The sequence below is a fragment of the Rhipicephalus microplus genome, chromosome 4 (genome assembly GCF_043290135.1).
Source record: "Rhipicephalus microplus isolate Deutch F79 chromosome 4, USDA_Rmic, whole genome shotgun sequence".
Classification (NCBI taxonomy): Eukaryota; Metazoa; Arthropoda; class Arachnida; order Ixodida; family Ixodidae; genus Rhipicephalus; species Rhipicephalus microplus.
The window spans coordinates 174,118,534-174,138,431 of record NC_134703.1 but is presented as its reverse complement, the minus strand read 5'-3'; the positions used below and the strand labels follow the sequence as shown (position 1 = coordinate 174,138,431).

The 19,898-nt window shown below is 44.5% G+C and overlaps 1 protein-coding gene across 1 annotated transcript in view; it reads right to left on the bottom strand.

Moving 5' to 3' along the window:
• Window positions 1-19,898, bottom strand: part of LOC119172954 (phospholipid-transporting ATPase ABCA3-like) — a 170,740-nt gene that overhangs the window by 95,275 nt on the left and 55,567 nt on the right. Inside the window, exon 5 of the mRNA XM_075893211.1 lies at window positions 1,292-1,405. Within this exon, the coding sequence (XP_075749326.1) occupies window positions 1,292-1,405 (114 nt within the window). The remainder of the gene's footprint in view (window positions 1-1,291; window positions 1,406-19,898) is intronic.

Genomic DNA, 19,898 nt, shown 5'->3' with positions numbered 1-19,898 from the left:
ACGGATACACAAGCGGCATGTGGTGGCGATGGAATGAAACGACTTTACATTTACTCGGGTTAAGTTCCATGCGCAAGCGCTCACACCATTCCTGGAGGCAGTTTAGGTTGGCTAGTAAGGATGACTGTTTTGAAGTGTCAGTAACAGTGTCATATACAACGCAGTCATCAGCAAACAGGCAGGTTTTATAGGTTAGGTTTGAAGGCAAGTCATTTATGTATATAAGGAATAAAAGGGGACCAAGAACTGAAGCCTGGGGTACTCCGGACGCGTGTCATGATTTTCATGTTTTTACGTATATACCTTCGCTGTCCATTCATGCCACGTAATACCAAATTAGGTATATGTGAAGCCAGTGAAACGACCGCGAGCGCACCATGAGCGTGGCGTGTAGCCATGATTTGCATAACAGAAAAATTATGACGTTGACATCGGGATTTCCACGTTAGGATCCGTCACATAAGTTTGCTATGCAGTCATGTTATACCATACAAGCTTTGAAAAGTGTCATGTGAACGAAACCAGCGCAAGAGAAACAAGACCATGAAATGTAAATCACGACGTTCATGACATCAATATCATGATTTTTTATGCTATGACTAGCCAGTTACGTTCGCAATATTGCCTTGTTATGCCATACCAATTTTGGTACCAATATCATTATCGAGACAGCCAGGAGGACTTAAAGTCGTAGGCGGATATATATATATATATATATATATATATATATATATATATATATATATATATGAGTTTATCGGCAATACTCGATTTTCGAAGCTAAAGGCAAGCAAAGTAATAGTAATTTTTTTTAAACAGTCGTTTGCTGAGATAGAAGTGAGTCTTCCAACATCTACGCCAAATCACTTCACAACGAGCATCTGAAACTCCCGCCATGTTTCACGTACACTACGTAAACCACGCTAACACGGTAACGTTGGATCTCATAATTAGCATGGGTACGGCGAGTGGTAAGAGTCACGTATGTGACTGCGCATGCGTACTTCGATCCCGCTATCCTAGTAAACCCGCTATACCGCTAAGCCCGGTAAGCTACACCTATCTATTGTCTCGCTGACGCGTTGGCAAGGTGCTCCACTACCAGGCGGAAGCATTATCTGGTTATTTTCACGATGCGTTTTAACCCTGCCCTAAGTATCCTAATGCACAGCACATGTGTCGTTCACGTCGTGACCCGTTTAGCAACTGTTTACAATGTTGAGCGAATAAATGTTTCAGGCATATCAGGTTAGATGAATATACACACCATATATTTTTGAAGGCCAATTACCTTGCTCACGTTATCCACGTAAATTCCCGGAGGCTCGGCCAGTCGGTGCTCGCTGGGTTCGAACATATCGTGCTCAGGATCAGCAACCAACCACGGTGTTCGTCGCTTTGATGCCTGCACACAGAGCAATACCTTCTTAGATATATGTCACCTTATAACTACCAGGCAGGGCAAAAACAGTGACAGGCAGGGACGTAGAAATATGTTTTTCTTTTTTTGAGGGAGGGGGGTGAGGTAGGGGCAGCACTTTGATTTGAAGGGCGGCCTGGTGCGCAGATGTGGTCAATGATCATTTTGTGCGCTCTGTTCGATGACGATGAACTTCGGGGGGCGAGGGGTACGTGGGCCCACTTTTCCTCACTCTTGCGACAGGTTTATGTGATCCCTGTCCAGTAGCGGAAGTATATGCACTCACGTGGATATCATTTAACAAAGATCATTCAGATTACACCTTAGGCTACGGAGTCCTCAACAGGAAGACAAGGCGTACTCACAATAAAAATACAAATATAACGACAAAGTGCGAGCGTGTTCTGGAAAATATTGTATAAAAATAAACTTCGAAGGAGGCATAATTTTGTCTGATATTGCAAAAATAGACAAATGTATTTGATTTTTTTTTTGTAAACGCAGATGTGTTACTACTGAGTACTCGCCAAGACACACGATTATCCAATTCAGAACATGGCGGAGCGTGACGAGGGGCTGTTAAATGCTGCTGAACTAGAATATGACTACGTTCTCGGCTATATCTTGCCGCGAGAGCCCGGTGTCAACACGCTTATCAAACAGAGTGATTTACGTAAGCACACTCCAAACGACATGTGCGTATCCTTTTGTGAGAGACACGATCACGCGCAGGTTTCGCCTTTAGCGGGGGTGAAGGTTTGTCACAGCACCCCCTCCCAATTAAAGCAATGTATGAGGGGGACGGTGTGTCCCCCCCCCCCTCCATAGATTTCTAAAACGATAGGGGTGGCCGCCCCTCACACGCTATCCCTGTGCACGCCTATGGTGAAAGGCATTCTGCTTGTGAGGTAAAATTTCGCAGTACACACCCATACCGTAGTATATACACTTCTCGCATATACACTTGGCTTGCCAGCTTGGCTGGCGTATTACAGCGGCTGTTCTTCGCAAGCAAAGTTTAGCCAAATACGCCAAAAGAGAAGTTTATATTGTAGCAAAAGTGCAATTTGGCCTAGTTAGAACGTAGTCATCTTAAAATTGTTGCGCAGGCACACGAGGATGCAGAAGAGACACACAAACGGGTGCAATTTAACGACTGGTCAATTCTTAAAAACGTTCGCTTAATAATCCTCCAATCTGCGCAATCTGGTAACAAAAATTTGGCAGCTTCCACGTGCAGTGGGAACAGATGATATGCGAAGTAACGTCTATGCAAAGCATGAACGAGGATGGTTGATAGTCACTTTGAAAACAGCACAGCGTTATGAGGCAGACGTAAAAGATGTCGTATATGACTTCCATATGATGATTACGATGTTTCCACCTGACATTTGTGGTAATCGTTCATTCACGTCACGTAATACCAAATTTGGTTTATGTGGAGCTAGCGAAAGGACTGCGAGCACGCTATGAGCATAGCTTGTAGTTATGATTTCCATGACACGAATGCTTTGAGACGTTTCATTTACCTTCATCGTACAGTCATGTCACGTAAAACCTAATTTGGTATATGTGATGTCAGCGAAACAGCAGCGAGCACGCTATAAACGTAGTATGTAGCCGTGTTTTACATAAGACGCACATCATGATTTTTATGTTTGGGCAAGGCATTTACATTTGTCGTCCATTCACATCAGGTTATAACAAGTTTGGTCGATTTGAAGCCAGCGAAACGGCCGCGAGAAAATTATTTATGAGCGTGGAATGTAGTCATCTTACATTACATACATGTTACAATTTTCACGTTAGCGTTCTTTCTTTTATGTTCGCCATGCAGTCCTGTCATACCGGCTTTGCAATATGTCATATGAAGAAACCACTGCAAGAACAGAAACACCATAAAATGTAATTCATGACATTCATGACATGGATGTCATGATTTTTATGTTATGACTAGTCACCAATGCTCGTAATACCAACCTCGGTATAGATACTATTATCGATGCAGCCAGGAGAGCTACAAGCTTCAGGCAAATAGAGAGATAGACAGATAAAAAAATAACAAAATGTACCATCGCTTTGTTCTAACACGTGATGCTGCCTTCTTAGCAAAACTCAAATTGTACCGCAACAAACTAAACGCTGACCTAAAGAAAGCAAACGTTTCCTACTATGAATCTCTGCTTGCTAGGCTATACAATAATCAGAGAATGCTACGGCAGGAATGAAAGAACTGATCAAACAGGTGCAAAGTAAAATATATAACTAACATTGCAGCTTTTGCTCAAGACAAGACGGATGTAGAAGGCTTAACAAAAATGAACGAGTTTTTTTTTCTAATGTGGGCGATTGGGCACCCAGTCCTACTATCCACTGCTATCTTATTCATTAAACACAATATGCTAACAGCTTCCAAGTTAAACAAGCATAAACTCTACTTTTAATAAGCATAAAAATGGTAGCATATATCCACGGAGTGAATATTGAAGAGTAGGGCGAAGCTTCCGTCCGTCCATGCGTCCGTCTGTGTGACCGTCCGTGCGCCTATTGGTCCGTCCGTGCATGCATCTGTTCGTCCGTCCGCACGTCCATCTGTGCGTCCGTCCTTGCGTTCGTCCATGCATCCGTCCCTGCGTCCGTTCATGCGTCCATCCGTCGGTGCAGCCATCGGTGAGCCCGTCCATGCATCTGTCTGTGTGTTCGTTCGTCCACCTATTCTACACTCCAAGTACCACCATCTCGCATCTTTTCATCATATATTCCTCATATAGAAGCACGACCATCTAGCGGACATTCCGAGGACTAAATGAGAGGTGGAACACGCACACATTCTTACGGCTTGCGCTTCGTGTCTATACTTCCCACCTTTAACTACCTCAAGTTCATGGTATATACTTCTTCACTGAATTCATGGCACTGCGGCCCAACGCTCGCTAAGCCTTTCTAAAAGCAAGGAGGTTACGCCCAGCGAGTATAACGTAGCGACCCCTTTTTGTCAGATAGTGCTCAATGTACATGCCAAAGGCCGCTAAGGGGGAATGAGAGACAGGAAAATTTTGCTTTTATTTAACGCACACCCTGCAAATTTTTATTGTTCAAAAATGCACAGAAGTAATCTCTCACCGGCACCACATTAGAGGTCAAAATGTAAAACTGGTTACACACTACGATTACTACTACGACTACGAGGGACGAATGGGTGCCGCTATAAGGAGCTGCGCCCCTAAAACAAGCTTCGAAAACATGAAGAACACACTTGTCACAACAGCATACGTAACACACAAACATTGGTACCCCATAGACGAACAAACTAAGATAGAACTGGATGGAACTGGAACAATGTGCCTGTGGTACGCCACAGTGGTTACACTAACCCGCTGGCGTCGACTTGTTCAGCACAAGCAAATTTGATTACCCTCTCCCTCCGGTTCCTGAACAAGAAGTCATGAATTTTATTCTTAAAATGAACAATAATTTCACTGCTGGCCTGGATGGCTTTATCGCCGTCCCTATCAAACACATGGCTTCTATCATATCGCTTACGTCAACATATGTAATAAATAAAATGCTTGAAACAGGTACATTGCCCTATGATCTTAATGTGGCACGTGTAATCCACGTACACAAAGGTAGAACTGTTAGTTAAATAGCAAACTACCGGCAGATTTGCGTGCAGCCCATCCTGCCGAAAGTATTCGAGAATGTCATCAATGCGTGGCTCGTAAACTTTCTAACTAAATACCACTTAGTAAGCGATTCACAGTATGGCGTCCAGAAAGAGTACGTAAATGGCGTTATTGCGAAATAAAAACGAAATGCTAACAACATAGAAAACAAACTTTTTAGTGTTAGCTTATTTATCGATTTAGGAAAAGCATTTTGTTGTGTGAAATATGATATTCTACCTTCGAAACGGCATGGCTATGGCGTTCGGGCTTTTACTTTCCTTTGGCCTTTGAACTCGTAAATGTTATCTCTGCAACCGGAAGCATTGTGTGAAGTTCAGTGAACTAGCGCCGCCAACTACTACGTATTCTAAAATACGGGGTTTCCAAGGCTCCGTTCTGGGATCTTTGTTTTTCATAGTTTACATGAATGATTTATGTGATGTGCCCCACTCACCAAAGCTAGTCAACACCAACATATTCTTTTCTGCACCAACTTTAAGTAACAAACACTTCATTCAAGAATTATTTATACTTGAACAATGACTGGACGCCAACAGATTAAGTTCATATACTAAGGAAACCTGATATATTAGATTCATACCACGCAAAAAAATGTAACTGTGAACTCACATTTAACTTTAAACGAAGGGTCCTTCAGTTCTTTTGATCAGAAAAGTTTCTATGTGTTTTGTTCAACGACACCATATAGTATAACACGCATGTCAAGAAGCAAAGAATTGAATTAGGCAAAATGTTGGATGCCTCAGCAAACTTAGAGAATTAATTACACTAGGCCTGAAAAGTGCGATATATTATGCCAACTTTTACTCATGTCTTACATAACGTACCTTAGTCTCGGATACAACTACTACCACCAACTTTAATAAACTAGAATTGCTGCAAAAGAAGATGTCGAGAATGTTTAAAAATTTACTGGGCATCCAGGCCTACTACCCACTGCTATCTTATTCATTAAACTCAATATGCTAAAAGCTTCCAAGTTACACAATTTACACATAAAAACAAGCTTTCAAAACATGGAGAATACACCCGTCATAACAGCATAGAGAACATGAAAACACTAGTACCCCTTACACGTACAAACTACGAGAGAACTAGGCTAGAGTAATAAAGAGTAGACATGCCAACTCTTCACTGTTCCTTAAAAACCCATAGTGCTTTCAGTGCCCTTTCAATGTGTTCAAAGCAGATGTGCGTGATAGCGGGATGAAGACATAAGTTTTTTCATGTTGTGTGCATCATTTTGTACCAGTGTTCCCACGTTCCTTTCATGTGGCTTTTAGATTTTCTTCGCATTATTTTGTTTGTTTTGTTGCCAGTGTTTACAAGTGTGTAGAATCCGCTGCATGTGCTGCCTACTTTAGGTTTTCCAGTTCCCGTCAAGCTGTTTGTAGAAATTGTTGCCTGGGGGACCCTCAACAAAACTGTTGAAATTAAAGAAGATTCTGTTTCTGATTCTGATAGATAAGGTTAAAGTCTCCGAAGTTCGCACGAAAATGCTTGGCAGTTGAAAACATTAAAACTGCGCATGTGGCATAACTTATGATCACATGCTCATGAAACAGCAGAGAAGAGGCGACTTTCCTTCCTAAGAAAAGCAACGGATGGGTGATTAAAACACCTATATTTGAGCTCGTCAATCTGATAGTCCTCAATATTTCAATTGAAGTTCGGTTTCAATGCCTCGGTATAAAAGAAGGCGAAAATTGCCCCGCCGCGGTGGTCTAGTGGCTAAGCTACTCGGCTGCTGACCTACAAGTCAACGGGATCGAATCCCGACTGTGGCGATTGCGTTTTCGATGGAGGCGAAAATGGTGTAGGCCTGTGTACTGAGATTTGGGGGCACGGTAAAGAACCCCAGGTGGTCGAAATTTCCACAGTCCTCCACTACGTCATTCTTCATAATCATATGATGGTTTTGGTACGTTCAACCCCACATATCAATCAAAACACGGCGAACATGCGAGCATGTGCAAGGCGAAGTATATACACCTCGCATACGCCCTTGGCTTTCTCACTTTGCAGCAGTATCACAACGGCTCTTCTCCATGTGCACCAAGATTTCAGGCACTGATCACGCTTGGGTACAAAAGATATTTTACGCACGTTATTAGAATCCATGTATGAAAAATTAGTTAACGATAGCACTGGAACCTACAACTTATGATTTAGGGTCCTGTGGTGTTCGCCCGTGTCTTATAAATTGATCATATCAAGGATTGACTAATAGAAGCTACCATCTTCTCCACTGAATTACAAGACATTTCCCTCCAGCCGGCAGCGATGAGGTGTGTTTCTTTCTTTCAAGAGCATCGCAGAACATGTCGATGGAGATACGAGATGGCGCCATGACTTTTCGATTCGGCTCAAGCCAACCAGCGCGTACCTAAAAGAGCAATTCAGCCAGGGTCGCATTTCTCTGCCGTTTCTGAATACGACCCCACTTTTCTGTTCAAACAAATTTTACTCGTGCATTTTGAAATAAAACAAACTGCATCTCGCCGGATCGATTCGTTACCATGCTTTTCAGCTGTGTTAGAACAGCAAAGTACATGCGCGCATGGAGTGGAGGGCGGGGTGCGCGCAATCACGTGGTGTGTGACGTCACTGTGCTGTTGCTACAGATGCTCCTCTCCGCTCCTCGTGCCATTGCTAAGGGAGAGGAGGAGGCGCACTGCTGACGGTGGATTCATGGTCGCTTATAAAGTGCAGTCGCACTTAATTAAAACGTCCGCTTACAAGATTCGAACTCACGACCTTGTCCTTTCTAACGAAGTACTCTACATACTAGGCCACTCCCAATCGTGTCCAGGTGATAGTAAAAAAAAAGTTATTTATTCAATAGGCATGCCGTTCGGCTGCATGTTTATAAGTCACATTGTCAACATACACCCGATATTCCTTTACAAATAACAATTGCGCTTTTAATCAACACTAACGAACGGCTGCCAGGCGCCGAATGACATGCGCATATTGGCAAGATCAGAAGGTTTTTCGAGGAATTCACATCTTAACTCTGAAAAATACCAAATGGACTGTAAGAACAGCGGTAGATTGCCGGCTGTTACTGGCAATTTTTTTTCTTTTGATAGCCGTTTCTCACTCTTGCTACTGGTCAATATGTACAGAAGTTTCATGATGTCTTGTTCGGTGGATATGTGCGTATTGGACTAAATATAGGGTATAGTGTTCTCGTGCAAGCGACGTTATGGTAGTATGGCCATAACGTCGCCTATATCGATGCCTAGAACGAAACAAAACTGCCCAGAAATAGTAATGCGATCCGCTGAAAAAGTATGCCAGTGAGTTAGTTCACCAAGGCGAACCAAATTATCAACTGAAAATTGCGTGTTATTACATACTTGCCAGCGTTCGGCAGATTTCGATGGCAGCCAGCGCTGCTGAAAGCATGACACATCGATCGTCGTCGCTCCTTATACAGGCACCGCACACGAGGAAAAAATGGTTGATTTAGTTAAGAGATGTGTAAGCTATACTTTACAATTGTTCTAACACTTTATATTTGTGCGTATTTAAAGCATCAAGCGCCGGTAGCATGTACACCGATGCGGCTGCAACGATAGGCCCGATTCTCGCTGGGACGGAGCGCTGGGTAAGGCCGTTCTCGAAGCAGATGAGGTGCGATGCTTGAAGTTGCTGCGTTTGAGCTTTGAAACATAAATAACTTCTACATAAACAGTACATGAAGTCAGAAAAAGGTCAAGAATTGCCAAAACATGCGTTTCCGGTAAGGCGATATGGAGTCACAGCTGTTTTTCTGGCCTCCACTGAAAATACAGTGGGCATGCCAGTGTACAGACTGGCAGTTATATCGATACATACAAATAAAAAACCGCATAACAAAATACTAATGCAATCTGATGAAGAGGTATGCCAGTGCCTTAGTTCACTGGGGTGCACAAAATTGCCGTATTAAAATTTTGTGTTCTTGCATGCGAGACAGAAAAGTACTGCCTAGTGCGCCCGGAAGCTTTCGGTGACAGCCTGCGTTGCTGAAAGCCCTACGCATCGATCGTAGTCGCTCCTTGTACGGTCACCCCACACGAGTAAAAGAAGGTTGATTCAGGTTTACCGATGTCTCAACTATAGGGTACAGTCGTTCTATGCACCTAAGGATAATGTGTACGCAAAGCATGAAGCGCCGGTAATATGTACACTGACGCGGCCAGGCTTATGCTCGCGGGGACGGGGCAATACATGTGTGAGGGCTGGGTGGGCTAGGCATGAAGGGAGGCTGAGGAATAGTAAAACAAGAATAACGCGTTTTATTCGAACATACTGAAAACGCGCCATCGACACCGAAGGCGGGAGCGAGATTAACGAGTCCCGGCTCTCACTTCGGCCGGAAGTTGAGCTGCCAAAATGGCGCTAGTGATTAGCTATAGGCCGCTACGCTTCCGTGCGTGCGGGCGCTCACTCCGGCCCCTCTTTGTTGGATGAAGTTCCCTTTGGCCTGGAAAGGGGCACTAGTGGGTGGCTTCACTGCGAGAGACAATATTCCTTCAAGCGCCCGGGCGGTCGCGATAAGGGCACTGCTGGAGGCAATGCAGCAGGGCCAATGGAAACTAGTTGTTGAGACAACTCATCGCCAACACTGAAAGAGCCAGGTGCGTCACACAAAAGAGACTCTTGTGTTTTCACAATGTAAGGCTCGACAAAAGGTGGCGCGAAGCGCTTGAGTTGAGAGACAAGGACTACCCTGTTTTGGAGCCGATAACGAGGACCTTGACCAGTTACGCGGTTAACGACAAATGTAACAGGCGTTTTCTGGTCAGGGATTTGATATATTCTCTTGGATGTGGGTGCCTAATTTCCAGTTTCATCTGGTACAGGCTCTTGGCAGTGCACCCCGACGAACTGGCCAGCTTGGAAAGAGTGGTCTCGATGGGACTGATTGTGCGCTGTCGTGAGTTTGCCTTGTGCTTCCTCAGTGTTGCTTGCTGCAGTGGCCCGTCTCAGAGACACCGTTAGGAGATGGTCTCGTAGAGTCCTCGCTTTGGCGGGACGGTGGCGTTGATATGGGAGCTTGGAGACGTATTCATAAAGTAGTTCAAATGGAGAAAAACAGCTGCTGGTGCTATAGCTTGCGTTGATGGCAAAGACAGCTTCTTCAAGTTTGCTGTCCAAGGAGGTCGGGTCTGTTAGACACAGCTTACGAAGAACGTAGACTAAAGCCCCATCGCTTCTCTCCACAAGACCATTGCTGGATACATGGTACGCAACCCAGTAGTGAATTTCAGCACCGTGCATGTTCATGGAGTGCTTTAACTGGTGACAATCGAAGGCAGCGCCATGGTCATATAAGGGTCATTCGCGAGAGATCGACACGGGTCCAAAAGTTGATATTTTAGATTTCAGTGAATATTTTATATTTCGTGCACCTCTCACCAGGTTGCCATAAAGACAACTTCATTTTATTATTAACGGCATAACTTACGAGAAAAAAATATCAAACTTCACCAACAAAGAGGCACCAATTTCGTCACCTGTCATTTTCGAAAATTGCAAATGCTATAAAAAGACAAATATTTTTGTTTCAAGAAAGATATTTTTTACATGAAATGCAAGTCTAACGAAAGAATGAATTCATACGGTTTCAAGTTTGTAGACCTTAAGAAAATAGCTTTTGAAAATGTCTAATTTTGCGACAGTTTAAAAGAAGTTACGTATTCCCCATTTTTTTCCTCCGAAAGTAATGCCAGCAGCGTTTTCAAACTTGACACGTTTTAAGGATATAGTGTGTTCATTAGGCACACAAATTATTGCTGCCGTAGGACAAATGTGTGTTTTCATATATTGCCTCAAAATTATCATATTGGCAAAAGTGTACTCCACTGAAATTTGAATAATATAAAAAACCCCATCTTCAATTTTTCTTAAAATCTCGTAAATAGACAACCGAAGGCCATTATACAGTAATAGAGAAAAAAACATGTTGCATTATTTTGTTTTTAGCGACAATATTCGTGGTACAAATTAGAGCTTTTCGAGAATGCGCTGATAAGTTGAGAAATCTAGAAATTAGAACGGAAAAGCGGCAATAAGCTTCAAACGCGAGTAAACGTAACCGCATTTGGTGGAGAAAGGCTGTTTTAGCACTGTGACAAATACGTACCCATGAAGGCGCATTTATGCTTCTGATAACACAGCTCTAATGGAGGAAATCTTCGACACTGCAACTCAGTTGCAAAACATCTGTCTATATTTGCAGATAAACTCAAACATGAAAATGTTCCAACGCAAGTGCTGGATCTTGCTAGAAAAGGCATATGCGCTTGAAGTACCCTCACTGGTATTTTGGTGGTGACTCCGTGAAACAAGAAATGCGCTCAAGATGGCTGCATCTTTTGCAGATCACATTTAGCAGTACGTGTCGCGAACAAAACATGACCACGATCATTGCCCTCAGATGTGCTCAGCCAAACATGCCAAGAGCGTATGCCTGGAACACGTGGCAACAATTTCCATTGACTCTTCTTAAACTGACGGAATGTTTCTAGCTCGTCTGCATTTCCACAGAGCAGCTTGACATTCTTGAGCTTCGCGCTCATTTGCACCACCATTTGGGATGCGGACATAATCACAGCTGAGGTTGCCGCTCTGAGGTTGTAGAGCGTAGCCTGATGCTTTAGTAGGCAACCAACGCCGTCACAAGAGTTCTTGCCATATCCTGTGGCCGAAAAAATTCACTTTGTTGATATATGATCTTTCTGACATAACTCGAACAACTGGTACTTGTTTTGGAAGTGACTGCATGCACCATCAGAAACATAAGAAACATGCGTGTCAGGCTTAAGTTGTTCCTTCATATAGTTGTGGATTATTTGTGGAGCAAAACAGGCATGTGCAGCATCATGGCATGTGTCATCACTGATGACGACAAAACTTTGAATTGATTGCTTCCTTGTGACGACACACGTGAATATAGACACCTGTATTTTGTGCCAGGGATACGACTGTACCTCATTCGGTAAAACGGCTGTCCAATTTTCGGCGAAATCAAAGGAAAAAATGCAAGATTCTTTTTCTTGGTTCTCTTTCGCCTGGCGTATTGCTGATTCTTGAATGTATCTCATGTAATCATGGGTAATCCACTTCACGAACCATAGACTTAGCTCTCGCAGAAAAGCACTTGCCTGAGCTGTCTTTTTTTTACTATATCGCCGTTTTCTCATACTGCATAGGCTTCTTTAATATTTTCAGGGATTCCTAAACATGTGGCTGTCAGAGCGTCCTCCTAAGCACAATAGGCACAATGGCCTAAAAAACAATCACTTGTAGGGGAGCTGCAAAGACATAGTTCTTTTAAGAAGTCCACCGTGTAGGCACCACTGGTGATGTCTTGTAGGGCAGGAACACACTCCGTTGCATTAGCACAGTAAATACAAAGGCACACTTCTTGGTGTGGTGCAAGAAGAACCCACTTCGGCCTCAGCGAATAAAACTTTCAGAGCCCTATAGACGTGTTCGAATTAGCTTTTCTAAAGAGACGGTAAGCCTCTCGCACTGAACGGGTCATAAACCTTTTCGAAACAAGCTACTTTTTCCGTCAATGATAACAGATACATTTTTTTTGTTGGGACTCTGCCGAGAGCAGCTATACTCATCTTTAGAGTAGTAAGCCATAGCTGCCTGGACGTCCATTGGGTTCAGCCGTGTCATTTTTACCGCATTTGGTGCTAACCATATCCCGTGTTTTGCGCGCCAGTGTCGGGATCTGTATATTATGTAAGCTGACAAGTTTGGTATAAGCGCTTGGAGTTTTCGGCGCTCTATACCGCTCGACAACAGTGTCAACAAACGCATGCGCTCTTGGTACGAAGAACACGCTCCATAGGCTTGCTTGAAGTTCTTGAACCACTGGGCACACACACTGCATTTTAGATCTGATAGTTGAAAGTGGCGGTTACACACGTTACGGTGGAATTTCACGGTTACTGTAGAATTGCTGCTAAGTTGTCTTGGCTCTGCATGAACTTTGCTACTTTGCACATGCAGCTTCTCCAGTCACATATGTAATAATGCTTCAGGCGTGTTTACGCACCGCTCTTGACTTCTGCCTTTTTCTTATTCCGACAAAAACTGATCAGCTGTTTCAGCTGAGAAGCCATTAGACGAAGACAGCATATCTCTGAAGCGTCTGAAGCAGTTCTGGCAGACATGGTCGTTGTTATGTGCATGTCGAGCAGCTTTCGGCAAAAGCTTGTGGAGGGCAAACAGGCCGATGTCTTCGACCTTGCGGAAGTTTGTTTGATTAGGTATTTTCTTTTTATGCAACATGATGTAATCTGAACAAAAGCTTCTATCCCGGCTGAAGTGGTCAGCCATCGCCACGCTCCTTGAGGCTCAAATTACTGGAAATGCAACTATGCGTGAAACCAGCAGCACGAAAGTGATCTATCTGTCGTCTGTTCCTATGTCTCTCACCTTTAATGAGAGCACACGTAAAACAGCGTGCGCAAGTATCCACAGTGCCAATGCAAAACTGAAGTATAGTAGGTTAAAATGAATTTCACAATGTTTTTGTTGATAAAATTTCGGGAGGCGTAATATTTGTCCCTACTTTGAACCATATGATCTAAAGCACTGCCTCCGCGATGCGGCGCACAGCAATTCATCTGTAGAGCAGACGACGGATGACAACTTGCCCTAAAGTGTGTTCTTCAGTTAGTCTTCGTGCCCCAAATGATAAAAATGTGTTATGAATAGTTTATGAACTCATTCAACAATCAATTCTTATACCCAACGTGTTGCAAACACATGGCCGTCACAGCAGCTCCATCTGTGTGTCAATAATGGAGAGGCACCACATATTAGAAGTCTCAGTGCTCTACGTATAAGAGTGAATTCAGATACTGTAGAATATCGTGTTCAAAATAGTTACTCCTATCTGCTAAAACAGCTTTTCTTCACCAAATGCGGTCACGTTTACTCGCGTTTGAAGCTTATTGCCGCTTTTCCGTTCCCATTTCTAGATTTCTCAACTTATCAGCGCATTCTCGAAAAGCTCTGATTTGTACCACAAATATTGTCGCTAAAAACAAAATAATGCAACACGTTTTTCTATATTACTGTATAATGGCCTTCGGTTGTCTATTTACGAAATTTTAAGAAAAATTGAAGTTGGGGTTTATTTATTATTCAAATTTCAGTGGAGTGTACTTTTGCCAATATAAGAAATTCGAGGCAACATATAAAAATTTACATTTGTCCTACGGCAACAATTATCTATGTACCTAATGAACACACTATATCCTTAAAACGTGTGAAGTTTGAAAATGCTGCTTGCATTACTTTAGGAGAAAAAAATCGGGAATACGTAACTTATTTTAAACTGTCACAAAATTAGACATTTTTAGAAGCTATTTTCTTAAGGTCTACAGACTTGAAACTGAAGGAATTCATTCTTCATTAGACATGGATTTCAGGTAAAAGATATCTTTCTTGAGACAAAAATATTTTTCTTTTTATAGCATCTGCAATTTTCGAAAATGACAGGTGACGAAATTGGCGCCTCCGTGTTTGTGAAGTTTGATATTTTTTTTTCTCGTAAGTTATGCCGTTAATCATAAAACTTTGTTGACTTTCGGGTTACCTGGTGAGAGGTGCACGAAATATAAAATACTCAATGAAATCTAAAATAATAACTTTTGGACCCGTGTCGATCTCTCGTGGAATCACCCATATGCAGTCATCAGGACAACCAAAGCGAAAAAAAAAACACAGACTGTAAATGTGTGATAACTTCCTTAGTTGATGATGAAATCACAGCCGCTGGGACAATGAAATGCGTAGGAAAATCAATGACATTCAAAGTGTACTTCTTTTCTGATGCTGCCGGCATTGTGATGTGATCAAGGGCCATAAAGACAAAAAAGACATCTGACACTGGAAAGAGACCCGTTTTGTCAACACTTTTAGACACTGGGCGGTTGCTGCTTTGGCAGATCTGGTATGCTGTCAGCCACTGAAGACAGAAGTTCTAACCAGAGGTATCGTTCTCTCACTTTTGTCAGCGTTGGGGTAACATCCATGTGGCCTTCGCCTTCATGAACAATTTCCTGGACAGCCTGCCACATCTTTGCTGGCACTACAGTAGTTTGAGCACCTGAAGTCTTATCACTGTGGTAGACGATGTCGTCAATTATGGCGATGTTTTGGTCCAACGTTTCTGAAGATAACAGAGAGTGACGGAGATCTTGGCACTCCTTGTCTTCTGATTTCATACCAGCGAGTGACTGTGTCTGATGGAGGACTGCTGCGGATAATCGTGACAGCATGTCAGCAACCACGTTTTTACGGCCTAGATGGTGCTGCACCGTGAAGTCAAACTCAGTAATATCCATCAACATGGTCGTAAAAACGCGATGGCCTGATGTTGGCTGTCAAGCATGCTACAGTCGAGTTGTCAGTCAAGAGGCAAAATTTGTTGCCGAGTAAGTAGTGTCGAAACTTGATTGCAACTGCCCAGTAGACACCAATACACCTCCAAATGTTGCTGCGCAAATTTTTCTCTGCGACAGGGAGTGCGCGACTTGCATATTCAATTACAGTTTCTTTGCCACACTGTTTCTGAGAGAGCACAGCACCCATTGCTATTTTTAAGGCGTCTGTTGTGACTCTAGTTTGGGCGTCGGGTCGAAATGGCCCAGTATAGGTGCCTCTGTAAATTCTTCGCGTATTTGCTAAAAAGCTTCATTGTAGTTGCTAGCCCAGGCAAACTCCTCAGATCGAATGAGACTCTGCATTGGTACTGCCATCCGAGAGGAATTCTTCCCAAAGTGGCGATAGAAGTTGGCTGTTTGAAGCCATGACAAAATTGCTTTGCTGTTTGGAGGTTGTGGGATTTTCATGATGGCTTCGACTTGGCAGGGTCTTCCTGTTTGCCGTTTTCGCTCAAAATGAATCCAAGAAACTTGATAGACTTCAAAGCAAACTTGCACTTGTCAAGGGCAACTATGAATCCACTGACCCGGAGTGCACAAAGTACTTCATCAAATAACCTAGCAAACTTATCAAACGTTGGCGCAAAAACAAGAACTTCATCCAAGTACACCCGCACACCGCACTTTGGGCAATGGGTTGGCAAGTTGGCAAAAATGGACTGCATGACCCACTGGAAAGTGGCAGGTGCGTTTTTTAGCCCAATTGGCATGTGAGTTCACATAAAAGTGCCATGGTGAGTAACAAAAGCAGTTTTTGCTTGGTCTTTTTCATGAACGCAAACTTGCAAATAAGCAAACTTGAGGCCAAGGCTGGCGAACTACTCTGAAGCAGCAATGTCATCCATGATATAATTCGCATGTGGAAGTGGCTGCACGATATTCAGTCATCTTGTTTAGGGGTACATAGCTACCACAAAGGCGCTTCTTGCTACCTCGGCTGACAACAACTGCGGGAAAAGCCCAAGGTCTTAAGACTGGAAGAATGATGCCTAGCTAAAGAAGTGTGCTTGTTTGTGTTTCAAAGAAACGACGATCTGCAGCAGAGTAACGTTGCAGGGATTGATTGTATGGCACCGCGTCGGGAAGGAGGTTGATTGAGTGTCCCGAACCTTCGTAGAAACCTAAGGCACCCTCGTCACAAGCGAACACTTCAGCACGCTTCCACAGAATACTCTTAATTTCTCGTTGTTGATGTGCTGGCATGTGGCTACCGATCTAAGTGGTGGGCAAGGAGGGGTCAATAAAAACCTCCGTGGTTGAAAAGAGGCCTGCCTGCATTCAGCAGATGGGCTAATAGAGTTTGAAATATCAACTTGAAGAAATAGAGCAATCCATGGGGGTTCATCTGGTCCTGAGAGTGGCATTCGCTGGAGGCCTCTTTAGCTGTGGTGTCCAGGTATATGGTAATTGAAGGAAGACCCCTGAATTGTAATAGCATTCGACAACCTGGGCAACAGTCGTTCATGGCACTGCACAGTTGTTTCCATGGCGGAATGACGAGTTTTAGCTGGCATGGGTGGCTGGAACACCAACTGCGCGTGACTTGCAGCAAACCAGTCTTCACTGTGTATAAGTGGCATGGCAATTTTATCGGGGACGACGGCTTCAGCCAAGCCAGTGATGGGTCCCACAGAAATCTTTTAGCAGATGGCACTAGCAGAAGCCACTGTCGTACCTCCAACGACAACTGGAGTGGTCTTTTCCAGGGTAGAAGGGGCAAAGAGCTGACGAGGTGATGAGACACCAGTGTCACTTTGGATACACTGTCGGAAATGCGTCCACTTGGCCTATCCCAGCAATTGTGGCGTTGACAAGGTTGCGCCGGACCAGCGATCCATCAAGGGTCTCGGAAAGAGTGTTGTGTAGAGCTGGCGAAGAATGTGTTGCAGATGTTGGGGCAGCATCTCTAGATGGGCACTGAGACGCAAGATGTGCCTTTTGGCGGATCTGGAAGCACACGGTTTCGGCCAAGTTCTGGCAAGGGTGGTAGGCAGGAGCACCATGGCTAGCGGAGATGGTGAGGGAGATGATTTAGACCCTAACTAAAAGTTTTGAAGAAGCCCGACGTTTCGAAACCAACTTGGTTCCTTCCGCAGGTATGGCGGCGGAGGCTGCGCAGCAGCTGCGTCTTCAAGGCACTCGCGGGGTGGATGATGACCCCCCTTCTCTCTCGTTTTTCTGTGAAGCACAGTCCGTGTCTGTACACTGGGGGAAAGGTTCCGAGAGAGCGGTTGATGGTATGGGCTGCCCTCTGTATGTGCCATGATTCGAGTAAAAAGCTTCTCCTCCAGTTCGCCTCGCTTTCAAGGATGGCCGTCGCTTCGAAATTGATCTGGTGATCCAACCTCTCATCATGTTCGGCGACTGCACTGCGCACTTTGTAGAACTTCCGCACATCGTTGGCGGGTTGCTTCAGTCGTTTTGGTAGGTTTTTCGTCTCGCTGATATACGACGAGGGGCATTCGGCGCACGCCGTTCCTCAAAGCCTTCGCCTAAAACGACCTGTCTCGACCCCTCAAGGCTTGGAATTCATCACGAGAGCCGAACAACGACTGGTCAATGAGCGCCTTCATGAAATGAATGCCTCTCTATGCAAAAAAGAATTGGACCTGTCCTTCGCCAAGCGTTAAATTCAGCATCGCATCCATGAGTTGATGTCTGCGGTCGACGCGTTCGCGGACTCCGTTGCGGCATCGGCGTCAAAAAAGCATCGGACCACTCAGGGTAAGAAACTCTCCTACCTGTTACACCAGAGTTTCACCCAAAGCATCCAAAATTCCAGGTTTGTCACCAATCTTTCTTCTCGTCCACTCACTGATCAGGAAACTTCTGTCCTGGCAAAGGAACATGGCTATACCATGTCAACGACGCCCCGCCTACAAAAACTTGTCGTGGCTGTAGAGGAAACCGTTCAAAGCGTGAGGCCGGGTGCCAGAGAAGAAATTAGGCTGAAATCAATTGGGATCCTTTCGAAATTACCGTTACAAAAGAAATATAACTTGACTATAGAGAAAAACCAGGCGCTTGAGGAACTCCGACGGGATCGAAGCATTGTCATCTTGCCAACCGACAAGGGGAAATCGATGGTGGTGCTGGACCGCGGGGACTATGATCGGAAGGTTTCAGCTCTTTTATAAGGGGACTCATACACGCAGCTAGTAAAGGACCCAACGAAGCAAACCCAGAAACAGCTAAACAAGCTACTCGCGAAAATGTTCAAGCTTTACCCGGATCTCAGAACACTTTACCTGCGACTAATCTGCCGTAACTGATCCGCACCGAGTTTCCGTGGACTACCAAAAATTCAAAAGCCTGACGTCCTCCTGCGACTGATTGTAGACTTCACTTCCTCGCTATGCCGAGCCCTTTGAAGTTTTCTACACCGAATCTTTGCCCCACTAACCCGGAAGACACCAACTCATGTCCGTGACTCCAGCCACTTCGTGCAGCTAGCGTCAGAAGTGAGCATCGGTGATCACGAGAGCGTGGTCTCATTTGACGTCGTTTCATTGTTCACCAACGTGCCGGTTCCTTTAGCTGTCTCCGCTGCCCGTTCTGCGCTTGAGGAGGACGCAAGCCTGAGTGAAAAGACTCCTTTGGCGGTTGACGAGCTCTGCCATATACTGGAGTTCTGCCTGGCCAGTACGTACTTATCTTACAAAGAAACTATTTTCAGGCAGAACAGTGGAACCGTGAAGGGAGCTTCCATCTCCGTCACGATGGCAAACCTGACCATGGAGTACACAGAAGAGAAATCACTCAGCTCATTCTCGCGACGACCCAAGCTTTTGCACGCGAAAAAGTGTCTCATTTCTTACTTTGCTGTGTCTGAAAAGCGCACTCTTTTCGCAAACGAAGACTGCAATGAATGCACTGACCTTTGTGCACTAGGTAACTACAGCAGAATCGTTCGAGGTAAAGCCCTAGGACAGCCAAGGCCTCAGGCTTGGCTGGCCTCGGGCTTCCCATCTACCTTAACCTCCTCGCCGCCGTGAGATGAGGGTGCGTAAGGCAGTGTCGATAAGGGCACGCGAGGGAGTGTCGCTCCCTCACGTGCCCTTATAGCCCAAACCGCGAAAATGCACGCGACAGTGACGAGCGATGCGACGTAGATGGTCTTCGCGCGATCAGTCAATAGCGCAGGCAAACCTCATTCACGTGACGGCTTCGACGAGCGAACTCCACTGTTGCTAGCATGAGGCCATCTACTCCGACCAAGAAAACTGCGTAGTGAGTGGTATGCAATTTAAAAATAACATATATTGTTGTGTTATAGAACGGAAGGTGTTTATGAATGCCTTGCAGTACTTTTTTTATATGCAC